Source organism: Equus przewalskii, chromosome 15, assembly GCF_037783145.1.
Source record: "Equus przewalskii isolate Varuska chromosome 15, EquPr2, whole genome shotgun sequence".
Taxonomy (NCBI): domain Eukaryota; kingdom Metazoa; phylum Chordata; class Mammalia; order Perissodactyla; family Equidae; genus Equus; species Equus przewalskii.
This window is the reverse complement of record NC_091845.1, coordinates 49,916,307-49,941,242: the sequence shown is the minus strand read 5'-3', so window position 1 is coordinate 49,941,242 and position 24,936 is coordinate 49,916,307. Positions and strand designations below refer to the sequence as shown.

At 45.7% G+C, this 24,936-nt stretch overlaps 1 protein-coding gene across 2 annotated transcripts in view; it reads right to left on the bottom strand.

The window, feature by feature from the left end:
* Positions 1 to 24,936, bottom strand: part of DCLK3 (doublecortin like kinase 3) — a 49,084-nt gene that overhangs the window by 5,227 nt on the left and 18,921 nt on the right. For both annotated transcript variants that reach the window (XM_070577332.1, XM_008543997.2), the window contains exons 2-3: positions 19,893 to 21,766; positions 928 to 1,060 (exon numbers count right to left, since the gene is read on the bottom strand). In XM_070577332.1, coding sequence (XP_070433433.1) covers positions 928 to 1,060; positions 19,893 to 21,766 — 2,007 coding nt within the window. The remainder of the gene's footprint in view (positions 1 to 927; positions 1,061 to 19,892; positions 21,767 to 24,936) is intronic.

Genomic DNA, 24,936 nt, shown 5'->3' with positions numbered 1-24,936 from the left:
AATGTCCATGGTTGCTCAGTATTTTCCTCTCCCACTGTCACCGCATTACCATGGCTCCTATGCTGGCCACACTGAGTCCAATTTCCTCTGCTCAGCCTTCCCAATTGTGAGTAATCCAGGCTCAACCTACTCAACCAACTAAACTGCCCTCTGCAACACTGAGGCTAGTCTCAACGTCTCTACCACCCAACCCCACGCACATTCTAGTCTCCTCATCTTAGCTTCCCTGATGCATCCACTGGTGGAAAACTATCCCTCCCTTCCCCCTACCACCAACCCTATACCCATACAGAGCCTTCCCACACAACATAGAGTTCCTAAACTGATTTCTCCTAGAGCGCCACAGAGGCTAAACAGTCATTCATATATTTGGAGCCATATAATAATAATAGTGATTTCCTTTTTATATACTTTACAGAGTGGGTCACTAAAACAGTTCATTGCATCCTTATACAATATAGAAACAGGTAATAAATATTATTCATGGGGTTTGAAATGGGACCCCGTTTTCCTTAAAATGCGTGGTTGGTGGAGGAATTTTTAAGCCAACTATCACAACTGCTTCCATTCTCTCCCATTAGAGGTAGCCTTGGGTCAGTGGCACAAATAGCATTGCTTGCTTAAGTTCCTTCCCAATTCTCTATCATCTTTCATCTCACTGTCCTGCCAATACACACACACAAACACACACCCCCCCCCCAATCCCTTCTCTGTAAAAAGGACAGCCCTGATGAGGGAGAAGTTCTCATACTTTGGTCAAGGGAGCTTGCTTCAAATATTTCCCTTAAAATCCAAGTGCAAGCTTAGTGCCAACTCTCTGAGATTTTTGACTGCTCCATACTAAAAAATATTAAATATTAAATATTGAAAATAAAACACTTGTTAGTAAGTGAGCTAGAGTCCCACAGAGCACCGCGTAATACTTACCTTTCTCAGAAAGAATTTCAGGAGCTACATAAGTTGGAGTCCCACACACAGTAAATATAGGTCTCACCACGTGCTTTGCAAGGCCAAAATCAGCCAGTTTCAAGGTGGTAGATTTGTCCTCATTTCGCTGAACCTGTAAGAAACCAAAATCCCCCAAACCACCCAAATTGTGGTGAGAACAAAGAAGGAAAACTGAGACAAAAAAACATGCAAAGTCAGGATAAGCAAACAGTAGACATCGTTTAGCCCAACATGGACAAACTCAACGTGATCTCAGTGACAGATGCTCACATTTTAAACTACAGAACCAACGAGTGAGGATTTACTGTGCTGTCCAATGTGGTAGCACCATATTGCCGCAGTTGGCTATTTAAATTTAATTAAATTAAAAATTCAGTTTCTCAGATGCACTAGCCACACTTCAAGTGCTCAAGAGCCATTGGTGGCTAATGGCTACCATAGTGGACAGTACAAATAGAGAACATTTCCATCATCACAGAAAGTTCTCTTGGGCAGCATTGAGTCAGAACAAAGATCAATGATACTTTGAGCACAGACTAGCTTTAGTGAAGACTAGTAAATGCCTGTGGGTAACGTAAAGTCTGGGCAGAGGGAAAAAAGAAAGGAAAAAGAACTAGGAATTAGAGTGAAGAAGTAGACAAACAAGCAGTGGAGGAATGTTAAATACAAACCCTAATTTGGGGGATGGCGGGAGTTAAGAACCAAACAAACCAGGAGTCTTTCATTCCAATTCCCAGTCTCGTGGCTGAGTGTCTTAGACAAATTTCTCTACTCACCTAACAGCAAGGAGGAGGAGGAGCAAGGGGAGGAGTAGGCAGAGGCGGGGGAGGAGGAGGAGGAGGAAAAGGAGGAGAAGAGAGAATCTCCAGCAAACAGGATTGTCAGGAGTTCCATTCAATGTGTATAATCTGCCCAGCAAAATGTTAGCCCTAAAGTGAACAATCGTCCCAGATTGCCTGGGACTGAGGGGGCTCCAAGGATGTAGGACTTTCATTTTTAAAACAAGGACAGTCTCTGGCAAACCGGAATGAAGTGGTCATCCTAGTTTGCACATTATACAAAAAATTAATGCCACTGAACTTAAATTTATTCCTACATATTGAAACTGATAAACTGGGTTCTGTTAACTTTTTTGCATAAAGGTGAAATAAATTATCTCTGATTCTTCCTTTAGACCCCCAACTTCCACCAGGTTTTAGAGCACAGTAGAATTAGTCATTTTTTAAAACAGAGAAAAGACAGCTACCTTCACTCTGAAATGACTACAGCGAATTGACTGCTCTCTTTTGTCCTCACCAAAACATATCCCGCCTGAGTCTACTGCTTCAAACATGTGCAGGTAACCAGCTTTGTGATCTCTGGCAAACCAGGTCCCACTGCCATGTCAATCTGTCCTGTCCTCCTCCACCCTCAAGGTGTCTGCATGCTAGATGATGACTGTTAGGAAAAGGTGGGTCTTAACCGAAAAGAAACGAATCTCGAGATGTGACCTGAGCAAGTATTTAGACCACCATGCAAGAAATAAAACTAAAGATATGTTATATTGCACATAAAAAATGGAAACAAACAAAGAACCAATGGGGGGCAATCCTAGCATATGTTGCAGCAAGCAAAAGATGCATTGGTGCTATGGAGGCGGGTTTTTACTTTGGGAAAGGTTACATAATCAGGCACAAATCAAAATTCCAACCTTCTTCAGTACTCGTTGGTACCCAAACGAGTAAGATAGAAGGGCAACCCAACAGGAGGTTTGGCCTCCAAACATCAGAGAATGTGAAGACTCAGAGCAGCTGCCTCCCACATAAGAGTCTCACCTTGACAGACGTTTCAGGACACCAAGAAATAAAGGCACAAGCCAAAGGGTTCTCACAGCCCCTCATTCCCAGGATGCAGGCAGCTATGCACACCTGGGTGATACCTGCCTGCTTCTGACTCTGGCTGAAGCAGCTCTGGGCCTGAGCTGGCCCTGCTCTGTGCTATCCCAGGCAGCCGCAGCTTGCAGCTGGTCTGTGTACACGCAGAAGATGCTGGCTCCACACCAGGAAGGTGTTCTGAGTCCTTTTAGCAGCCTTGCCACCCAATCATCACTCTGACCTCTATCGGTCACAGAAAGTAGCCAGCACAATCTGTAAGCAAGGAGCTTTGAACAAAAGACTCTGAAAGTGTGGCATCGTTTCCTCCCTCAGTGTCATGTGCCTCTTGGGAAAGGTGCAGCCCACTCAAGACCTGTTGTCACATCCTGCCTGGCCCCTTTCTTCCTAATACAAAGGACAAAGCTCGGGGGTGTCAAGTATCTCAGGCCCAGAGAGGAATTTATCCATAAGAGGGCAGAGAGAACAGTGGAATCAAAAAAAAAAAAAGTTGAATTCATAGAAACAAAAAGTAGAAAGGTAGCTGCCAGGGGCTGGGGGACATGGGAATATATTCGTCAGAGGGTACAAACTTTCAGTTATAAGATGAATAAGGTCTGGGGATCTAATGGACAGCATGGTGACTAGTTAATAATTCTGTATTGCATACTCTAAATTTGCTAAGAAAGCAGATCTTAAGCATTCTCACAAAAAAAAAAAGGTAACTATATGAGGCGATGGATTGTGAATTAACTTGATTGTGGAAATCCTTTCACGGCGTACACATATAGCAAATCATCATGTTTTACACTTAAATATATTACAATTTTATTTATCAATTATACCTCAATAAATCTGGGGGGGAGAAATTAATGCACAGTTTTAATTAAAACATAAATTTTGTTAACTATAAGATTAAATAAATTTATATTTTTGGTTTTTTTCAAGGTACATTCTCAATAAAACTTTTATTTTCCACTTAAAAAAAGACAGAAAACAAAAAAAAACACAATGGCCACTATTGAGATCTTTATCTTGAAACCCAGACAGCCAGTGTTCTGGGGATCTTGGCCACCCAACAGAAAGGCTCCCAGGGACACAGCCACCCCTCCCCCTGGAGGGACCCCCTCCTGGACCCTGTACTGCCTGATGGATTTATGGCAAAAACCCTTTTGTAACAACATAGTAAAATTCAGGGCTGAGCTCCTGGAAGAGGTTGGCCTCTGGTCCACTTGCCTGTGGTTCTCTTGGGGACCTCTGGATAGGCCTCCTCACCTCCTCCAACAGAAATAACCCTTTGCTGGAAGGTTCAGCATCATGTAACAGTTACAAGCACAGACTCCAAAAGCCAACCATCAGCGTTCAAACTCTAGCCCACCACTTACTACGTCCTGGTCAAGTCACTTGCCCTCCCTGTGCCTCCATTTCAGTCTGGAAAATGGGAATGTGAATGATCCTACAGGACTATGATGAGGATTCAATGAATTAATATTTGTAAGGTGTTATAGACAGTGCCCAGCACCCAAGAAGCACGACAGAAGGGTTTGTTAAGTAAACCGTATTGCTTTAGCCACCATAACAGTTCACCTCTGAAGAGCATGACTGACTTCAGGGAAAATGAGAAGTACAGGAAGTCAGCCCTGATATCTTCTGGCTCCCCTTTTAGGATCTCCTCATCCAGGCCCCTGGATCAGGCATGGCCCTGGTCCATCCCCTTCTGTCAAAGCTCCCACCCCCTCCCCAACTCTTACCTACCCCACATCTCATCATAGAAGCTGAAGGCTCAGGCCAAAGGCGAACTGAGCAGTTAATTACAGCTCTATGATAAGACTAACTGGGATGAGCCTGGATGGTACCAGCCAAGGAGAGACTTGCTGGGGCCACCAGAGCTATAGGAGAAATTATCAACTGGTCTGGAGGCACATGTCCTCACATCTCTATTGGAATGGGGACAAAGATTCCCAAAGTTCCTCCCAGTGCTTGGGGGGCAGAAGGGCAGTGGGGAGGACTCTGGTCTTCCCTGTGCCCAATCACAGCCATGAACACAGCAACACCAGAAAATGGAGGGCAGGCAGCCACTCCCTGGTCTCCCCAGACGAGTTCTCTGAACCCTCATACACAGCTGGTGGGAATGTATTTTGGTGCTGCCACTATGGAAAACAGTATGGGTATTTCTCAAAAAATTAAAAACGGAAATACTATATGATCCAGAAATTCCAATGCTGGGATATATCCAAAAAACATGAAAACACTGATTCAAAAAGATATATGCACCCCTATGTTCACTACAGCATTATTCACAATAGCCAAGACTTGGAAGCAACCTAAGTGTCCATCAGTGGATGAATGGATAAAGATGTGTTACACACACACACACACACACACACACACACACACACAGTGGAATACTACTCAGCCATAAAAAAGGTGAAATTGTACCATTTGTGACAACATGGATGGACCTTGAGGGTACTATGGTAAGCAAAATAAGTCAGATGGAGAAAGACAATTACTATATGACTTCACTCATATATAGAAGATCAACAAACAAACAAACATATAGATACAGAAAACAGATTGGTGGTTACCAGAAGGGAAGGGGATGGGGGAGGGTGAAAGGGGTAAGGGGGCACATATGTATGGTGACAGATGACAATTAGACTTTTGGTGGTGAACATGATGCAGTTGATACATCGAAAATATATAAAGAAGTCAAAATATAATGATGAGCACCCGAAATTTACATAATGTTATAAACCAATGCGACCTCAATAAAATAGATTTTGTAAAAAAAGCTCTCCAAACTTCCTTTGGATCCTGCCAGTGAGCTTACATCTCTGTAAGCAGAATGTGTCTTAATTACCGAGCCTGAGTCACTGCCAGGCAATCTAATCAATGTCTCCATAATTAACCCAACCAAATGGAAAGGCAGAGATGTAGAACGACAATGCGATTCTGCGTTGGTCTGTGTATTGAGACAAACATAGCCCGAAAGGAGACAAGGGAAGTAATTATTAGAATAATTTAGACTAGAAAATGTAGTTTGGAAGGGAAAGACAACAAATAGTGTAGTGCCTAGAGTTTCCAGATGGATCATCTACATTAATCACATTGGCTGGGTAATTGCTGAAAAAAACATGTCCCTCACAAATATTTGTAAATATTCCCAACCAAGCGATCAGCATTAAAAGCATTTGGCTGATTTAATAGACCAAAATAAAATATGTATTCCTATGAGAAATAACAAGCATTCCCTTCCTCATAGAAACGTCCCAATTCCAAAACCTGGCTCCATGGAGGTAATAGCAGATTCAACGCTTGAAAACTCAGTCTTTTATTCTGGAAATTTAGCATGTGAAATGTCCATGTGCTGATGGGTCCATTTTCACATACCAAATCTGTTTTTTAAATTATTTTATGGCCTTTCTAAAACACCTTACGCTTCTTGTCTCTTCACGGTTAGCTTTTCTGAGTCTCAGGATCACCGCGGGAGCACCCACGCCAGCAGGAGAAGAACCTGGGGGGTGGTTAAGATCTGTGGAGTTTGTTCCTTCCAGAAAGTGGCTCCAGACTGCTCAGTGTTTTTAATTCTTCTGTCTCCAGCTTCTGCCATCAGGAGTTATGTGACCTCCTTCAGTGACTTGAGACTTCTCATTTATTGCACCTACATAAGCAGCTCGTTGCGTTTGAGGTCATGCACTGACTGGGGGAGTGTTGTTTTGGTTTGGTTTTTTTCCAACAGGCACCTCCCATTTTTGGATTCAGAACAGCTCCTATCTTAATCCTTGAAATCAAATGAGTGATATCTTTCTGGAATAATTCTTCCTCCTAGAATCTGTGGGACTTCTGGAACCATCAAATTTTCCACCCAAACTGGGAACTTGTCTAAAACATCCTCCCACAAGACTATTGTTCACCTCTGATTAAGATCTCAAAATGGAAAAGATTCCACAACTTTATGCAGCAGCCCATCCTAGCTTGTATGGAGATTCACCTTGGTGTTGATTCAGAACTCCACCCCCACCCCTGTTTTCCAAATCTGCCCTCTGGGGTGACACTGAATAAGCACACACCCCTCCTAAAGATGGGAAACAGTACCATCATGCCCCACCACCTCTGGCTCCTCTAAGTTCACCACTGAGGACCCTCCAGCTGACTCTTATAGGACCTGGTGTCCTGACCAGTCACCCTTTCTGGCTCCCTCCTATGCTAAGTGCAGCGCCTGAACCAGCAGCATCGTGACACTCAGGAGCTGGTTGAAGATCTCGGGCCGCCCCAGCGCCACTGAACCTGCATCTCTCCAAGACTTCAAGGTGACTCCTGTGCACAGCAAAGTTCTGGATGATCCTCACTTCACTGATGCCTCTTTTAACAAAGAGCATCCAGAAATGACCACCACACACCAGGCGTGATTTGATCAGGGCGATGGGCCTCAGGACCTCACCTGCTGGGGCACTCGGTGGCCATCAAGGAAGCCAAAGACCCCAGTAAACATCCCCCTTCAATGTCCTTTCCTCAGAAAGCCTTTGTGAGGGGTCAGAACATGCCACCCCAAGTTATGCCACTTTGACATATTGATTATTTTGAGCCAAAGGTATTTGAGAAACAGCAGATGCAGGACCTTCCCCTCTCTGCCTAAAAGCAGGACATAAACTTTCCCCTGACGAAGGTGCCCTCCCTGTACCAGGAAGGACAGAACTAAGTCACCAGAGACTCTGACCAGTACAGAGATCAGAGAGAGGAATCCACATAACAAACTGCACTAAACAACCCTTCTCTTCCACTGGTTCCCGCCATGCATTGACCTTCCACAGTCTGCTGCCCCTAAAAGCCTACACTCCTTCCTTTGTCTTGTTATGTTTCTGAAAATTTGGTGCTCTTCGTTAAGATGCTATAGAAGCCCCAAGTTCTAACTACCTCCTTGAATTACTCATCACTGAGTTTCTCCCATATGTATGCACACTGCACACGTAAATAAACTGTTTGTTTTTCTCTTGTTAATCTGTTTTTTGTCAGTTTAATTTCCAAGTCCCTAGTCACAGAACCTAGGAGGGTAGAGGACAAAGGGTTTTTCCCTCCCCTACCCCTTCTTTGGTTGGGTCTGGTTGAGGGTCCTCCCATAGCCCCAGGGCACATATCTGACCCTGCCTCACCCACATCTCCATTCGTCTATCTTCTGGTCTAACTAAACTCACTGCTCTGGGTCACATTCCTTCTGGGGCTCTGTTTTCAGTTGCCCTCTAACTGAAGGGTGTTTCAGACCAATTTACACAGCACTGTAATGACTGTTGATCCATCTGCATCCGTCAACTCCTTTTCCAGCTACACCAAAGTGCCCTGCTTTGAATCCAGGCAATCTATATTATCTAAATAAGCATCCAGATAACATCTGGATGGTCTCAAAGCTTCCAGAGGAATCTTTATTTTTCTGAACAATTAACAGCCTCTTTGTCTCCTTCAATGGTACAATTTAAACGTGACCTTGCAATTTTCAGCTCTGACCAGAGGATGGCAGCAGAACACAGACCAAAGAGCAAGCAGCCACCCTAAGGAAAATTAAGATGTGCGCAAGGCTTATTTCTCTTTGCCAACCACTATTTGTCAACTACGTACTTGATCCTTTATGGTTCCTCCTGCCTTTTCCCTCCAAGTTTCCATTTTCAACTGGCTGTGAAGACTGAAATGATCTTAGAAACCAATTCACCTTGAAATGCCAATGCCTAAACTCAATTTATATTTCAACAGCAAAAGATATCCTAATACAAAGAGTGACTGAAAAAAAATCAGTGGGGACAAAGTTTTCCCTGGGAATCTGTCACATGACAGGCCTATCACATGTTTTTGGTGTCTACATATCATGCCAGTGCTTTTCTACCAAATTAACATCTCATATGCATTCAACAAATATTAGTTAGATGCCTACCATGTGTCAGGCACTGGTCTGGTACCAGGAATAGAGCAGTGAATGAAGTAGATAAACTCCTTGCTCTTATGAAGCCTTCTTTTTATTATTCAGTAATATTCACATGAATATGTAATGACAGATAGTGATAAGTGTTATAAAAAAGCAAAAGAGGGACAAAGGATGTGTTGTCTAGTACAGTCTCCACCAGCCACACGTGGCTTTTATTTTTAAATAAAATTTAAACTTCTTCCTCAGACACCCAAGGTACATCTCAAATGCTCACATAGCTAACGGCTACCTACTGGGCAGTGCAGATGTAGGACATTTCCATCATTGCAGAAAGTTCTGTTGGACAGTGCTGGGATAGACAGTGGCAGGGGCTGGTATTTTTAAAGGGTAGTTAAGGAAGGACTCACTGAGGAGGTGACATTTGAAAAAAGTCAGGGGTGCACCGTATTAATATCTGAGGAATGAGTTTTTCAGGTGGAGAAAATAGCAAGTGCAAAGGCCCAGGGGCATGTTTGACCCCATGTAGGAACAGCAAGGAGTGGAGTGAGTAGGGGGGTGAGTGGTTGGAGAGGAGCTTTGAGAGGAAGCAAGACGCCACATCATGCAGGACCTTCTAGGCCATGGAAATGAACTTGGCCTTTATTTGAGTATAACAGGAAGCCAATGACAGCTCTGAGCAGAGGAGTTACGGAGTCTGGTTTTCTTTTGGAGAATATCATTCAGGCTTCTGTGAGGAGTACGGCCTTTAAAGGAAGAGGGAGGACCAGTGAGGAGGCCACTGCCATAGTCCCAGCAAGACATGGCGGTGGCTTGGTCTTGGGCAGTGCAGTGGAGGTGGGCAGAAGGGTAAAGACAAAACATGAGAACAGACTGAATGTGGTGGATGAGAAAGAAAGGACTCAAGAGTGACTGAGGTTTCTGACCCAAGCAGCTGGGTCAGCGGTGGCCCCATGGTTCCAACGGAGAAGGATGGTTTCACCGCAGTTAAGGGGTTGAGAGCCTGACTGGAGTTCAGCATAGAATGGGAAACTGCAAATGGTGGGTACAGACACTTCTTCCAAAGTGTGCGTGTGTGTGTGAAGGACATCATAAAAAGATGGGTAATAGCTGAAGGGGGATGTGGAGAAAACAAGGGTTTTGTTTCGCTTTGTTTTAAGCTGGGAGATGTTACATTTTGTTTCTGGGATGATGGAGCTGTTCTCTGGGTTGGGGAGATCTGGGAGAAAGGCAGCTTCCAGGGGAATCAGTTTCCGGCATCTTGAGCTTGAGATGCTCGTCCCATGAGACGACTAGGTGATGATGTGAAGTGGGCTGCTCTACAGGAGGCTACTGAATCAGACCCAGGAAACATCTACAGTTCAACATGCACTCCTTCATCAGCTGGGCTGGCCACAGCTGAACCAGACGCTGAGCTTAGAAAGACAGCACAACCCAGCAACTACAACACGGGCTCTAAGGTCAGACACACCCAGCTGGGGGACCTCTGGCAATTCCCTCAGTTCAGAATCCTCGTGTGCACATGGAAATAATGAGGCCTTGCTCACAGGGTTAATGTGAGAATCTAGGAAAACGTAAAGCACAGAGATTAGTAATCAACATGTCGAAATGACATGCCAATGAAGTTAATGGTACTCTAACGAAGTGTGGGCTCTAACAGGGTGGGAGCCATGTCACAGCACATCAAAGTGTAGGCAGTGGTTCTCCACCAGGGACAATCCTCCTCCCCCGCCACCACCCTCGGATATCTGGCAATGTCTGGAGACATTTTTGGTTATCACCACCGGGGGTGCTGCCAGCATCTACGGCAGAAGCCAGGAGACTGCTGAGCATCCTCTAGTGCACAGGACACCCCCGAGAAAGGACTCCTCCTGCCCAGATGCCAGCAGCGCTGATGTGGAGAATCCTAGTGTAGAACAAGAGAAATAAGGCCGTAATCCTCAGGTTCAGGCGAAAATAATCACCCACTAGTAAAAGAGACGATTAAGGTAACTAACAGGATATTTCCAAATAAATGCTTGGCCTAAAAAGAGATTTCCACACGTCTCTATTTATTCGTATGGAAACACAGAGTATGTTCCTCCCCACTAGCTTCTCAGTCTCCCAGATACTGGCACCCATGCAGCTCCCCCACCCTCAAAGGACCCAAGTCCACAGTCAGCGTCAAACTTGCTCAGGAAATACATCATTTAATCCAAAGTCAGTAACTGAACCATCAACACGTATTTTGCAAAAGAATTCAGAACTAGGATTGAAATTACCTGGACCTTTGTTTTAGCTCTGCTTACAGCAAACAAGCCAGAGGGCCTCAAACTTGACTTTTGCTGAGCCTGTTTCATCACCTACAAACTAAGGGAGAGGTCTCTAGACTGCCCCAGCAGACCTAACTGACAGTTACCCTAAGATCTACTGGGATTTGAAACCTGCAGCAAGAAAGCATGCCTTTCATCTCAGTGTTCACATTCAGGGACAGCAAATAAAAAGTTAAGATGGGCTGCTGAGCACCAGCCTAGCAGAGTGCCCAAAGCATGGATGTATCCCGGGTTCAAATTCCTCTTCTCCTTATTTGCTGTGTGACTCTGAGCAAGTTACTCAGCCTCCCTGTGCCTTGGTTTCCTCCCCTGCAGAGTGGAGTGAGTGTACCTACTACACAGGGTGTATACAGCAGGCAGCACGAGTAAGGGGCCTGGAGTGATGCTGGCCCAGCAGTGAGCACCATGCCCCTATCACCAGCGCAGTTCAGCTCCTTTGAATTCTTTAACTAAGAGGAAATGAACTTTACAGTCTTTGATCCCCTCCTTCACCACCTTGAGTCACTGACATTTGTTAAAACTAAACGTTTAGCTAATACAAGAAACATACCACTACGTAACCACACCTAAGGACCTAAAAGCTAAACAGCTTTCACCTGCCCCCAACTACTGATGGTGGGTGGGGCTTGATTTGCCTGTAATAGACAAACTGACACATAAAATTCAAACTTGAAAAATAGATAAACTAGGGGAGGGGAGTGGCTGGAACCACAAGGTCATTCTTGGCAGAGCCCTTTGAATAAGCAAGATTTGGTAAGGCAGGACAGAATCGAGGTATCAGGGAGGGGAGTCTGCTTGTTCCCCACCCAGGCCCCAGGCCCCACCCATGTGGGAGGGGAGCCAAGCTCAAAGGTCATGGCTATCACAGAGGCAGCCACAGCTAAGCAGACCAGCCATAGATCAGGGCAGGAGGACTGGGGCATCCGCATGCAAAATAACAGGTTCACTTCTCCCCCCAGAGCAGGGGAAACAAAAACAGGCCAAGAGGAAGGGAAAGCATTGAGAGACACTTTGTCCCATAGCTCCAACAGGTCTTTCTATGAGGTTGGGGGCCCCCAAGAGATCCAGAAGAATTGCCCACGAGGTTTGAGGATTTTGGAAACAAGGTGCTAGTAGGCCCTTCTTGTCTACAGTTTACTGAAGGCTGTCACCGCCCAGATTTACCCTACACCAGTAGTCCCTAAAAGCCCTGAAAGAGGACTCCGAAGCATCCCCATGACTCCACACTGGGGATGGGGAGAGGAGTGGGGACAGAGGTGGCAGGCCACCCCAGAAATGGCCCAACGCCTGAGCAGAACCCCTGCTGGGCCCTGAGCCAGCCCCACGCTGAGGCTGAAGGGACCCAGACAGGGCGCCACGTGGGCAAAGTCTCCACTTCCCCTCCCACATCAGGAGGTCCACTGTCTTCAGGGACCTCAAGAAATAGCTGGCAGGCAGTTTCTACTTCTGTCCCCAAACTTTCCCTAAGGGGAGGGGAACAAAAGGCATGGCTCCTGGACAGAGTTCCCAAGAAAAAACGAAAATGAACATCTCAAAAATGCTAGGAAAATGTATCTTTTGAAAGTTTCCCATGCCCCACCCACTGTACCTTGAGGGGCCAAGATGAGCCTAAAATACAGGCCAACACGTAAGCCACAGGGCAAAAAAATGCATTGGCCAAAGAACCACAGGGCCATCTGAAACTCAAACAAACAAACATATAAAGCATCTACTCTGACTGCCTGGCACCCAAAGATAAACAGGCCAAGAGGACACAACCATCAAGCCGTATCGCCTCCCTATCCGTCTAGCCGTCCTTTGAGACACAGAAGTCTGCGTAGTCTCACAGGAGAAGCCCACGCAGTGTTGGCGCCCCGTCTCCAGCACAGGCGGTTCTCAGAGTCACTGTGAGGCGTAGGACGGTGGCTGCAGGTGCCTTCCCGTGAGTGCCTTCCTTGCCCACACACCCAGATTCCACACCGCTCTTGGGCAATTCACATCCCGCAAGGCGGGCCCCGCCCAGGCGGCCATCGTGACTGGGCTGCCATCCATCACGGCAACCAATCCTCCTCTCCGAGCGAGGCCACGTGACCCATGCCAGCCAATGAGGGAGAACAGGAAGTCCGCCGAGCAGCATCTGAGCAAGACTTTCCTGCAGTTTACAAAGGGAGACCTCGACCAAGAGCCGCCCCATGCTTTCCCTGCATTCTATGTGAGTGTGACAGTGTGATACGTGGTGTGGTAGACATTTGGGGGTCATGAGGGAAATGGCAAAAACTGCCTTGACGTCTTTGGCCTGCTCTGTTAACCATCCCTGAAATTGCGTGTCTCCGGGCTTCTGGTTATGTGAGATGACTAGATGTCTTTATTGTCTGAGCTCTTGCTCCTCAAAGTGTGCTCTGCAGACCATCGGCATCATCTGAGAGCTTATGGGAATGCAGCATCTCAGGCCCCTCCCCAGGCATACAAAATTAGTATCTGCATTTTATCAAGATCCCGGGTGATTCCTATTCGCTTAAAAGTTTGAGAAGTGCTGATTTTCACCACCCTTACTCAGGTAATCCTATGGCAGCTGGAAGGTAGTTCAGCTGTAACAAGGAGAGCCAGTAAGGGTGCTCCCTCCCTCTCCTTATCCTCTCCTCAGCCCCTACAATTCATTCCACTCCCTTGGATGTAGAGGCAGGCAGTATATTGGTAGGCACATATCTTTATGTTCCTGCTTCCAACTCCCTCCTGGGATAAATAATGAACCTACATAGAGCACCAAGCTGATAATTATATGGCCATGCATGTAATTTGTCAAAATTTCCAAGGTTAAGGTCCTACCCAGTAAAGCCAAAGCATATTATTACAAACAGAATTATCATTGTTGTGGTCACCGTTAACTCCTCATGGGCCTCCAGTGGTGCTGTGAGATCTGAGAAGGTCAAAACATCAGAGGCGCTCCCTGGAGGGGAAATTTACCATTTCAAGCAGGCACTATGGGCCAAATGCCTGGGGGTACAGCTCACTGAGATCCTTAGACAAATAATTCTTTAACCTGACTCTACACATTCTATCCAACTGACTAAAAGGGATTTTAAGAGTTTTCGTCTCTATATGAAAAACTGGAGCGTCCTTGCCAAAAATGGTACATTAGAAGTTAAAGGTTAGAGAGGGATTAACAGTATATCCGTGTCCACATAGAATGTCTAGTTCTGCTGAGTCCTTCATCAGAAAGGCTCCGTCAGAATATTGCAATCAACGTGGCACGGTTTAATGCATGAGAGAGTGAAAGAAGCCAGGACCAAGGCTGAGTTTCCTCTTTCTCTCTCTCTTTCTCTATCTCTGTTTCGACCTCTCCCTCTCCTTCCTTCCTTCTTTCCATCCTTCCTCTCCACACCTTACATGACCCCTAATATACAGGACATCTGAAAGAAGCTGAAACAGAGACAGGGGGGTTCATGTTATTACAATAAGACAACTAGACCTTAGACCTTCGAAACTTGTTGAAGAGATTTACTAAATTGCTTCCTCAGATTAAGGGCATTTTGAAAATACAGAGTTTTAAGAAACTTAATCTTAGACCCTCAAATGGCTCACAAGAAATCACTCTCTTAGAGAACTGACAACACACAGGAATACAGGTATTAAGGAAGAGGATAAGGGAGATTGTTGTTATTTACTAAATGACCTGAACTTTAGGACCCCTTGGGGGAATGGAGTCACAAGTTTAGAAGATACTCAACAACTTCAATAAGTGTGAAGCATACTTTATAGTTACCCTTGTTGTTGATAATTTATTGTCTGCAGTAATTATCAAACATCTACCCTTTTAGGTGACTATTTCAAAACGAACTAGCAGAAGAAAGAAAACCCCAGTTATCAAGATGACCCAGTATCTGGAATTCTGAAGACTTTAAGAAATTTCCTGAAACTTCTGGCAATGTGGTCAAACCCTGGACAATATGTGGGTTCACTGACTCTACGTATACTTTTTATTTTCCTGGAAACTGCTGAAATGGACACTGAGGGCGACTCTCACTGATACAAACTTAAAGTCATAACTGGGATGTTTCCTGACAGAATTCACCCTGAGATTCTCGAGATGAGTTCTATCTCTTATAAACGTGTCTTCTCACTGACTTGCTTAATATTGACCAATGACTTAAAGGCCTGTATCACTGTAGTTCTTCTTTAGGGATTTCATGTTACTGCTAAAAAGCACATTTCTTGATTTTATTAGGTATACGTTAATGAGATATTCTTCATAATTGTTATCAATTTTTTAATTAAGGGAATTGGTATAAAAATGCATTCATGAATACTCAGACCATTAACGGGAGGATATGGATACCTCTGTCTTAGAAGCTAAAGGGAAAGGAGATTAAAATTGGAGCTGTTCTAGAAGAGAAGTCGTGCTGATCAAGGAGAAGTTTGCATTACAGAACCACCGACTAACACAGCAATAATCGTTGAGCCCTTCTTATATATCAAAGTAGAAGTGGAAAAAGAACTTAGGGAATTAAGATGAACAAAATGATAAGACAGGTTTATTTGAGACGGAGAATGGGCAAGGAGTATATTTGGCCATTTTTTATCCTTCTAGATTCTCCTTGTCATCCTTGGGGACATCAGTCACTGCCCTGTCCTAGTCACATTCAGCAGTTAAATACCTAGAGATATATCTTCCTTCCTAGAGCCAAAGAAAGGCCAGAAAGAGGGTACAACCTTTGTCCTTGACCAGGCTGTCCCCACAACCCCCTGCCACCATTCCTCCTAGATTCCAAGGGTCTCTGCTCCAAGCCCTCCAGAGCTATAGCACCTGCCCACCCATCTCCTTCCTTTCAGCCCTGTTGCCAGAGTGGGAACCTGTCCCTTCTCTTCCTCTTATTCTGGGACAGATTTTCTCAAATGACCTTGCTGGTGTCTGATATCTCTTCAGTCTCTTCCCCACCCCACTCACTCAGCTTTCTTTTCTGTAGGTAACACCCAAGCCGTTGGCCGTAAATAACCTGGCCTTTTCCACTTCCCATGCTGTGTGGGCTGGTCTGATCATCAGCACCTCTCTGGCTCCTGTTTCCTTCCTCCCCTCATCCCAGGGCCCAGTCCTCACCACACAGCACATTCCAACCCCACCAAGGGAGCACACACTGGCACAAGGAACAATCACACTGATATTTCTGCAAGCTGGAAATTCTCATAATTAAAAGTTCTTTTGCAAGATCTCAGGAGTCTAAATAACCCGAAGGGGAGAGGAGCACTAACATCTTATCAGGAAATGTGATCAGTAGAAACAGATAAACTCAGTAATAGAGGCCTACAGTTTTACTCTAGGGCCCAGTTATCAGATATAAATATTTCTTTTGATTAAAACAACATGATACGCTTGCTATATTCATTACATACTCCTAGCACATTCAGAAAGTCTCTAAAAGCAGCAACAGTTAGAATCAGCCATGTAATCAAAAGTTAGTTCTAACATAATCACTTTCCTAGCTTCACAAAGACAGGTCTTAAGACAGTAGCCATCCACTGAAGGAGGAAGAAACAATTACTTTGATAAAACAAAGCTCAACACAAGTGTAAAACACTACATTAAAGACAAGCGAAGCACATTAACTGATGGGCAGCAGTCACCATGGTGATATTTACTAATAAGAAATCTTAGAAGATCAACTGAGTTTGCCATATAATTATCATAACAGCAAGTGTAAAGATGACACCTTTCTAAACGCAGACAATGAGACCATTGTCAAGTCCAACACTATCTAGATCTCCGTCTGGAAAACCAAAAAGCACTGACATTAGATAGCATTCAGACTTCTGACATCACAACGTGTTGTACTTTACTCTCCCAGAAAAAGGACAAACATGGTTTATCAAGGTGACAGATCGTGTTCATTTTGATAAATGCAAGCTGACAAATTATCACAAGAGAGAAAAGATATTAACCTTTTACACAAAAGATGGCTCAAATATGTAGCTTTTTACAGTTTCTGAAGGACTCATACCACCACGAAAAAAGACCTTTATTTTCTTTAAAGTGGGCTTTCTTCAATATCAGAAAAGAGGAAAAGGTCTAAATATCAGTTAAAATCAACACCAATACACAACTCATGTATTTAGGTAGAAAATTATAGCTACTCTGCAGTTTTGCGTCCCTCTCTCTCAGAACAGAGACACACAACACACAAACACACTTCACTGCCCTTAAGGGCACTAAATACACGTGTCCTGATATTTAACTCCGTGACGAGCTGCCAGATGACTTCTCAGAGGCAGTTAGCTTGTCCGTTCTAAATGCATTCCTGGCAGTTTTTCTGCTTCCTGAAGCAAACTTCCTGCAATCTAACCAGTGCTGACCTTCTCCACTTTAAAATTTGCCGACAAATAAGTCCCTTAACACAAGAGAGAGTCTCTATTGCCCAAGAGATGGGCTGGCTCGACAGACTGGTTCCAGAACCTCGTTGAGAAAATGCAAGCTCAGATGACTGTTCCCAAAAGAAAACAATCCTATACAGTAAATAATCTCATTCCACATCCTCAAGAACGTGTACACCTGTTATAAGGCTTGATTAGGCACATGCCCAAAATGTTCAGCTCAGGGGACCCACCCAGGCCTCTAATCAGAATCTCTCCTGCTGACAGTTCAGTGAAAACATCAGAGGGTCACTGAAGAACACTGCTCTCTTGCAGTTCCAAAGTGGTCATAATAAACAGTGCACAGGGCACCACACGTGGGGCTCAGACCCAAAAGATGGAAACAATCAAAAAGTGAGTGAATGGGCCAGCCTGGTGGCATAGTGGTTAAGTTCACGTGCTCCTCTTTGGCAGCCTGGGATTTGTGGGTTCAGATCCCAGGCGCGGACCTCCACACCACTCATCAAACCATGCTGTGGCAGCATCCCACATGCAAAATAGAGGAAGATTGGCACAGATGTTAGCTCAGCAACAATATTCCTCAAGCAAGAAAAGGAAGATTGGCAACAGATCTTAGCTCAGAGCCAATCTTCCTCACTAACAAAAAAAAAAAGCAAGTGAAGAAAGGATGGGAACACTCAGCTAATGCAAAAATGAAATGTTTCAAAGGAAGAATGATTTGACGGTAATTGAGACCACTCAGGCAACCAGATTGCTTCTGAAATTCTATGAATTTGGGGAAAAAACAAGGTTGCTTGACTTAGTGGTCAACATAGACATTTCGTCAAATAATTAGCTTGACTCAGTGTTTCCTTTTACCTGCTGGAGCAGTTTACACAGAGGTGCACGCACTGGGATAATGTTTCCAGGCCAGGTCTACAGCCATGGAAATTAAAGGAAACAGGCTAAATCCCTGCCAAATAAATAAATAAATATGGGAGGGGGGTGGCTCATGGAGATCGTTGTCTCCATTCACTATCACTTCATCTGGAGCAATCTGGCTTTGGATGCTGACTTGTGCTATCCACTTTAATATCAGAGTTGTTTCTAATGTAGTAATAATGATGGTAGCTGCCATTGATGGAATGTGTGCCATTTCCCAGGCAGCATGCTACAGTCTGTATTCATTCATTCATCCAATTAATATTTAAAGAATGCCCACCATGTGACAGAACTGGTATAGGTTTTGGGGTACAGGCTGAATAAAACAAAGTTCCTGCTGTCACAGAACTTTCATTCCAGTAAGAGATGAAATAAAACAGAAGAATAAATATGGAATGTACCAGGTGGGGATTGGGGCTGTGAAGAGGAAAGCGGGATAAAGGTGCCAGAGGGTGACGGGGTGAAGTATGCCATCCTAACTAAGACCACCGGGAACATACTTGTAGTTCAGGAACACAGTAGGTTTACTGACTCCCTGCAACAAGGGAGAACGCACCCCACTGGGTTCCAGACATCTAAGTAAGGGGTGTCCAGTGAAATTATTATAAGATTTGGGCTGTGTTAGGTGATTGGGGGGGTGGTTCAGGAAAGCAGGATTTTGCTCCAAATTGGATACTATCAGGAAGTGAGGGTAATTCTATGATTGGGTATCTTAGTGATTCTCATCTAGAAGGTGGGAAGAATGAAGTGAGGCAGTCCCTCACAGTAGCCAGAAGGGGGATATGTGGCCATAGTTGTGGTTTGGACAATCTTGGTTTCATCTGCATTTGGACATGATTATAAAGGGGTCTTGCTTTTGTCTTGACCAACACAGTCAGAGAACAGCCTTATCAGATGCTGGTGTTCGGTGAATTATGTTCAACAGGAGAACGCCACAGCTGAGCTGTGAGTGCCAGGCCAGCTCCCCGTGGTTAGCAGCTGGTCTTCTCTTTCCTATGCTCAATCCTCACTCAACCTCCCAAGATCAGTAATATTACTATTTCTCTTTTATAAATGAGGAATCTAAGGTCCAGAGAGGTGAAGGACTTATCATAGAGCAAGCAACTATAAGAGCATGGATCCAAACTCAGGTTATCTGACTCCAGAGCCAGCCTCTTATCCACCCCACACATGGGCCCGTGCAGTGCTGAGCCTTTGAATTCCCTTGACAAGATGTTATCTTCGAAAGGGCCAGGTGGTTTCAGTGGGAGAGGGGACACAAAGCCTACAGGGGAAGCTGCTACCAGTAGACACCCCTGGTACCTAGTCCAGAGGATGCGCAAATGCCACAAAACTCCACCTGGTCATCATCAAGACGAAAGCATTTTTCTCCCAGTGATGAGGAAACATTTTCCATTTTATTTAAATTGGAAGGCTTCTCTTTCAATAATTTAATAAAAACCAATTTATCTCAGCCACTTATGAAGTAAGTTTTAAATACTGGAACGAGTATGTTAAAATACCATAAAGGTAATATTCTAGCGTGTAAGAGCAAGAGTCAGAGGCAATTAATATTGTATCCTCTATTTTATAAACACCCTCTCCCACAGCAGCAAAATCGGGGCTTACCAGCAGGTTTTCTGGCTTGAGGTCCCGGTGGACAATGCTCTTGTCATGCATGTGGACGAGCGCCTTACACAAGTCCATGAGCATGAGGGCAGCGTCACGCTCTGGGAACTTCACACTTTCTATGATGGCATCAAAAAGGTCCCCTCCCTGCACATACTCCATGATCAGGTAGATTTCCGTTTCCGTTTCGTACACTTCATGCAATTTCACTATGTTGGGATGAGAGAGGCTCTGGATAATTAAGATCTCACTGTCAACCATGTCCTCCTTACCCTTGAGTTTGGACTTGTCGATGATCTTCATGGCGTAAGTCTGCCTGGTCTCGCGGTGCCTGCACTCCTTCACCACGGCAAAGTTCCCGTCCCCAATGACCCGGCCCATCTCATAATGCTTCTCCACGTTGGCCGTGATGATGCCCGGGGGCCGCCGCTTCCGGCCGCTGGGCCGCTCTTGCTTCTTTTCCTCCAGCCTCGTCTTGGGCTCCTTTTCTACCCTTGCAGGTTGGTCATCTCTGGGAACCATCTTTCTCCCTTCTGACACACATGGCTTTTTTTCCTTCTCTGGTTCCTGCTCTTCCCCTCGGGTCCTGGGGAGCTTCTCGGGGTTGGCCTGGCGCTCCCACAGGAGCCAGCCACCATGCTTGGTCCTGCAAATGTTCCTAGTGTCCTTCTTCACATCCCTCAGCCCCTCCTCTCTGACGGGCTGAACTTCCATGAGACCCTTCTTAGCCTTGGCTGCTGCTTGAGGATGACCCTCCTGACCTTCAGACTCTCTGTCCTCTTTCTTGTCCGTGTTTTTGCTGGGTCTCCTCAGCTCCTGAGTGGGGTTCCCGGGACTGCTCCTGTGGCTGTCACCCTTCCACCCTTCCTCCCCACTTGGAGGGTTTGCTTCGGGGGACCTCCTGCAGCTTCTCGTCCTCACCAGCTTCTCCACGTCGTACCTTTGGCACTTCCCCATGTCCAGCTCACTGGTGCCCAGGGAGAGCCTCTCCCTCTGCAGGCTCTGCTGGAGCTCCCTCTCTCTCTTGCACTTCTCGCATCTGATAATTTCACCCGAGGTCTTTTCGACCTCCACCCCCAGGTGCTTCTCTCCACTGGCATGCCTCTCTAGAGTGGCTTCCCTGGGCGGCTTGCTGTCTGGTTCAGGCTCCCGTTTCCCCCTCACCCACTTCTTCTGGGCCCTTGCCCTGTCCTCCAGCACCGGCTCCACGGGGGTCTTCCCCTGGAGTCTGATGGCTGCCTTGGACCCAGCAGCCTCACTGCAGTTCTTGGCGGTCTCAGTCTCCCCACAGCAGTGACCCTCCTTCAGAGCCTTGCTATAAAGCCTGCTTTTCAGCCTTGGAGAAGGGACCCGGCTGTGCTGGGTCAATGTCAAGGTCCGGGCTTTATTGGGGTACAGTTCCTCTAAAGCCACCTGAATGTTCTTCAGTGTCAGCGGTTCTTTGCCCATGGCTATGAAAGCATCGCCTTCCCTGAAGAAATCGGAGACGCTCTTGATCTCCCTGCCCTTAAGGTTAAACAGTTTCCTCACGCGATCACTCTTCCATCTTGGAAAGCCCAGCGCCTCTGAGACGTCTGCCAAGAGCTGCTCGAAGGTCTGCACTGAGCGTCTGTTGAGGAGCAGGGTGATCTTCCGGAGGGGGTGCCCGCCCAGCTTCACCACGGTCACAACCCTGGGCTTCAGCGCGCTGTTCTCAGCATGGACAGAGGGAAGGCCACTCTGAGGGCCGAACACAGGCGCGACGGAGCTGTGAGGTCCCAGGAATGGTTTCTCCAGACTCCCTCGGCCAGCAGGCAGCCACGTGCCCTGCAGCTTCCGCTCCGTGATTCTCGAGCTTAAATATTTTAGAGAATGGTCACATAGGCCTCGATGTCCTGCAAGAGGAAAATGACAACACAGTATTAGACAAGAGGGGTTCAAAGAGCCGTTTGGCCGTCACCGGAACTTTGCGGGAGATTACTAAGCGTGATCTTTGAGGATCTGCTTGAGACGATGGAGCCTTTAGACTTTAGGGCTAATCCCTAGTCTCCTCTATGAGACACCAGGAGCGCAGAACAGAGTCGGACTGGGCCCAAGGTGGCTCCTCTAGGCCTGCCAGGAACCCCCAAGATGGGCCACACCTCGGGAGCCCTCTCTAGGCAAGGCCTGACCCTGGGAACACAACTCCAGCTACCCCAAAGTGAACTGACCTTCAAGAATCTACAACTGAGATAAAAGGTCCAAGGTTTGCTGCTCAGGAAACAACCAAGGAAAGGTCAGAACATTCTGGAACTTTAAAGAACCCACCTCATTGCCAAGAATAGTTTTCTCAGCTTGACTTCCAACTCACTCCAGGTGAGGCAATCTGTGAAGAGGTCATGATCACAGAGTCTGAGACAGATCTGGATTTGAATCCTGGCATGGCTACTGACTATTTGTGTGAACTTGGGCAAATTACTCATGTTTCAATTTGTTCATCTCTGAAGAAGGAATGACTAACACCTTCCTCCCAGGGTTTTTGTGAAGAGTAAATGAGAAAATGATTACAATTCACTTAAAGGAGTGCTTGACACACAGTAAGGGTAGAGTAATCGCCAGTTATTAATACTATCCTTATGATCTTAATATCTCTTTTGTATTAGACTTTCATTTGGTAGTAATGTAATATCTTGATAAAGTAGAATTCGACTGTACACAGTGTCACCTGGCATCATAAGAACTCATGGACCAACATGCTATGGTGGACATTTCTTAAAGCTCTGAGATTCTCTTGCACTGGGGGTCATAAAAAAAAAAAGAAAGTTGAAGGAGATTTCAGTCTAGGTATAGAAACTTTCTCCTCCAAGTGGTTTTTCCTCTCATTATTAAAAAAAAAGGAAAGAAAGAAAGCAAGGTCATATTAACATTTAGAGCTTTAATAATGAGAATATGCTTGTTCTCATTATATTTCCTGATAAACTGAATAAATGAATAAAACAAGACTGTATCTCCTAATCAGCTGTACTCAGCCGGAATAAAGTAGTTGAAACAAAAGTGGTTGCGTTTTTATTTCTGTCCAGGTCAGTAAAGGAAACAGGAAAATGACAGAATATGCAACTCGGTTAAACCATGAGCGTGGTCTGCAAATTATTAAAGTTACCCCCCCAGGATCCATATGTCATATCCTACATGTAGGAATCTACTGTTTATGCTTCCTTTAAAAAAAACGTTCAAACTAATTATTTTTAAGTGCATTTGAATGGTGGCAGAAACTCCAGGATGGGCAATGTGGCCTAGCATATTTACACAGAATGTTTTTTGCTTTTTAATTATAGCATACAATCTGTTCTGAGATGATTTCCATCTAGACACAGGTGTCAGATTAGATGACAAGTAGTGGCTGGTACTGATCTTCCCACCTGCCAGAAACTGATGAGCTTAACAATCACACTTACAGTTAAACTGTTTATTTATGGACATCTGTTATTCCTTTTCTTCTCATAATCTCTCTAATCTGCCTCCATTTTTGTCTGAGAGAGTTGATGCTGAGAGAGAGAGAGAGATCAGCAGCAGTAATATCAGACTGTGTTCCCTCACTGGAAAAATTGAGGCAGGGTGCAAGGAAGGTGGCCTTCAGGTGCGTATGTCATTTGTCTTCCTGATGGTGCTTCCCACAGAGCAGGACCCTCGATACACAGGTTTCAGGCTAAGTCAATGGAAAAGAACTCTCTATTCCAGGGCAGGGAGGGGAGGGGGATTTTCAGGGGAGAACCAGGAGGACAAGGGAGCATTTGGTAAATACATTAGGGAAGGGAGAGTTTAGCATGGAAGGGGGCTCAGGAGGGTCCCAGAGAAAGATCCAATATGGGATGTCAGGGAGGCATACAACAGTATTCAGGGAACAGGAGCGACACTGGTGGGGCTCACATGTTGAGTGGTGACGAAGGATGACAGAGAGGCAAGTCACGATGGGACCAGTGGTCTCAAGGTCCCAAACAGTGAAATTGTGGAGCTTGGGTGTGGTGACAGATGACTTGGCCCTGTGGTACCCAGAGTCAGGGTGAGGGAGGGAGGTGGCGTGCTCTCTGGGACGGCTGTGCGCAGCCAGTTTCAGCAGACCCTATCCCAGAACCAGTCCTGAATCCTGGTAGTTGTCCTCCTGTCCTCCTGGTGGGAGCAATCTGGGAGCACTCCATCCCTGAACCCAGGAGAGGCTCCCCAACAGTGGCCTCCATCCCAGGGCACGGACACAAAGGGTGTGAAGACACGCAGCTCAGCCTCTGCGGCACCACCAGCAGGCATACTCAGTCCACTACCAAGATACTTCACGCAGTGAAAACCTCTGCAGTCTGCGGCAAGAGTGAGAACTCAGTCCCGCTCCTCCCGAACACACCTGGGAGCTACAGAAATGGCACTTCTCATTCTGTCTGCATCAGGCTACCAGGGAGCGCCAGGAAAACACAACCTCCAGATGCAAACATTTTTATCTTCTCTTCCACAAGCCCACCTTCCTCCTTTAAAATTCTTAGTCCAGAGCAAGGGTTTTCTTCTTTAAAGGGAAGAGAAAAAATCAGGACACTCTGAATGCCCGGTCCATAGGCAGGGGGAGCAAACATAGGGAGAGCAGAGCACATCCCGCGGGCCTGGGCCCTGTCTCCAGGAATAGTGTCATCTCCCAGGGACAACAGCATTTTCAGGCTATCTGTAAGCAGCATTACTGCAGTACTTACCCCAGTCACCCTGACCAGAAAACAAAGGCCAGCCCGTGTCCACTCATCTCCAACAACAACTTACAAAATCGATTTAATGGAACCACATGAAATTGCCAGTAGTTCTACCCATTACCAAAAAATGGAAATTCCATATGGCTCAGGCTAATATGATCTAGGATAATAAGTCCTACTCTGTCCCTACATCGACAGTAAATAGTTACGAACGTGGCAACAGTAAAGACTGAACATCCAAATTCCCAGGCCTCAGCCACCAAGCCAGCAGCTTCCCAGGAAGGGACAGGGAAAAGATGCTCTTGTAGCACCCTTTCTGTTCACTTCCTACAGCAACATAAATTGAACTAGCCTCGAGTTGA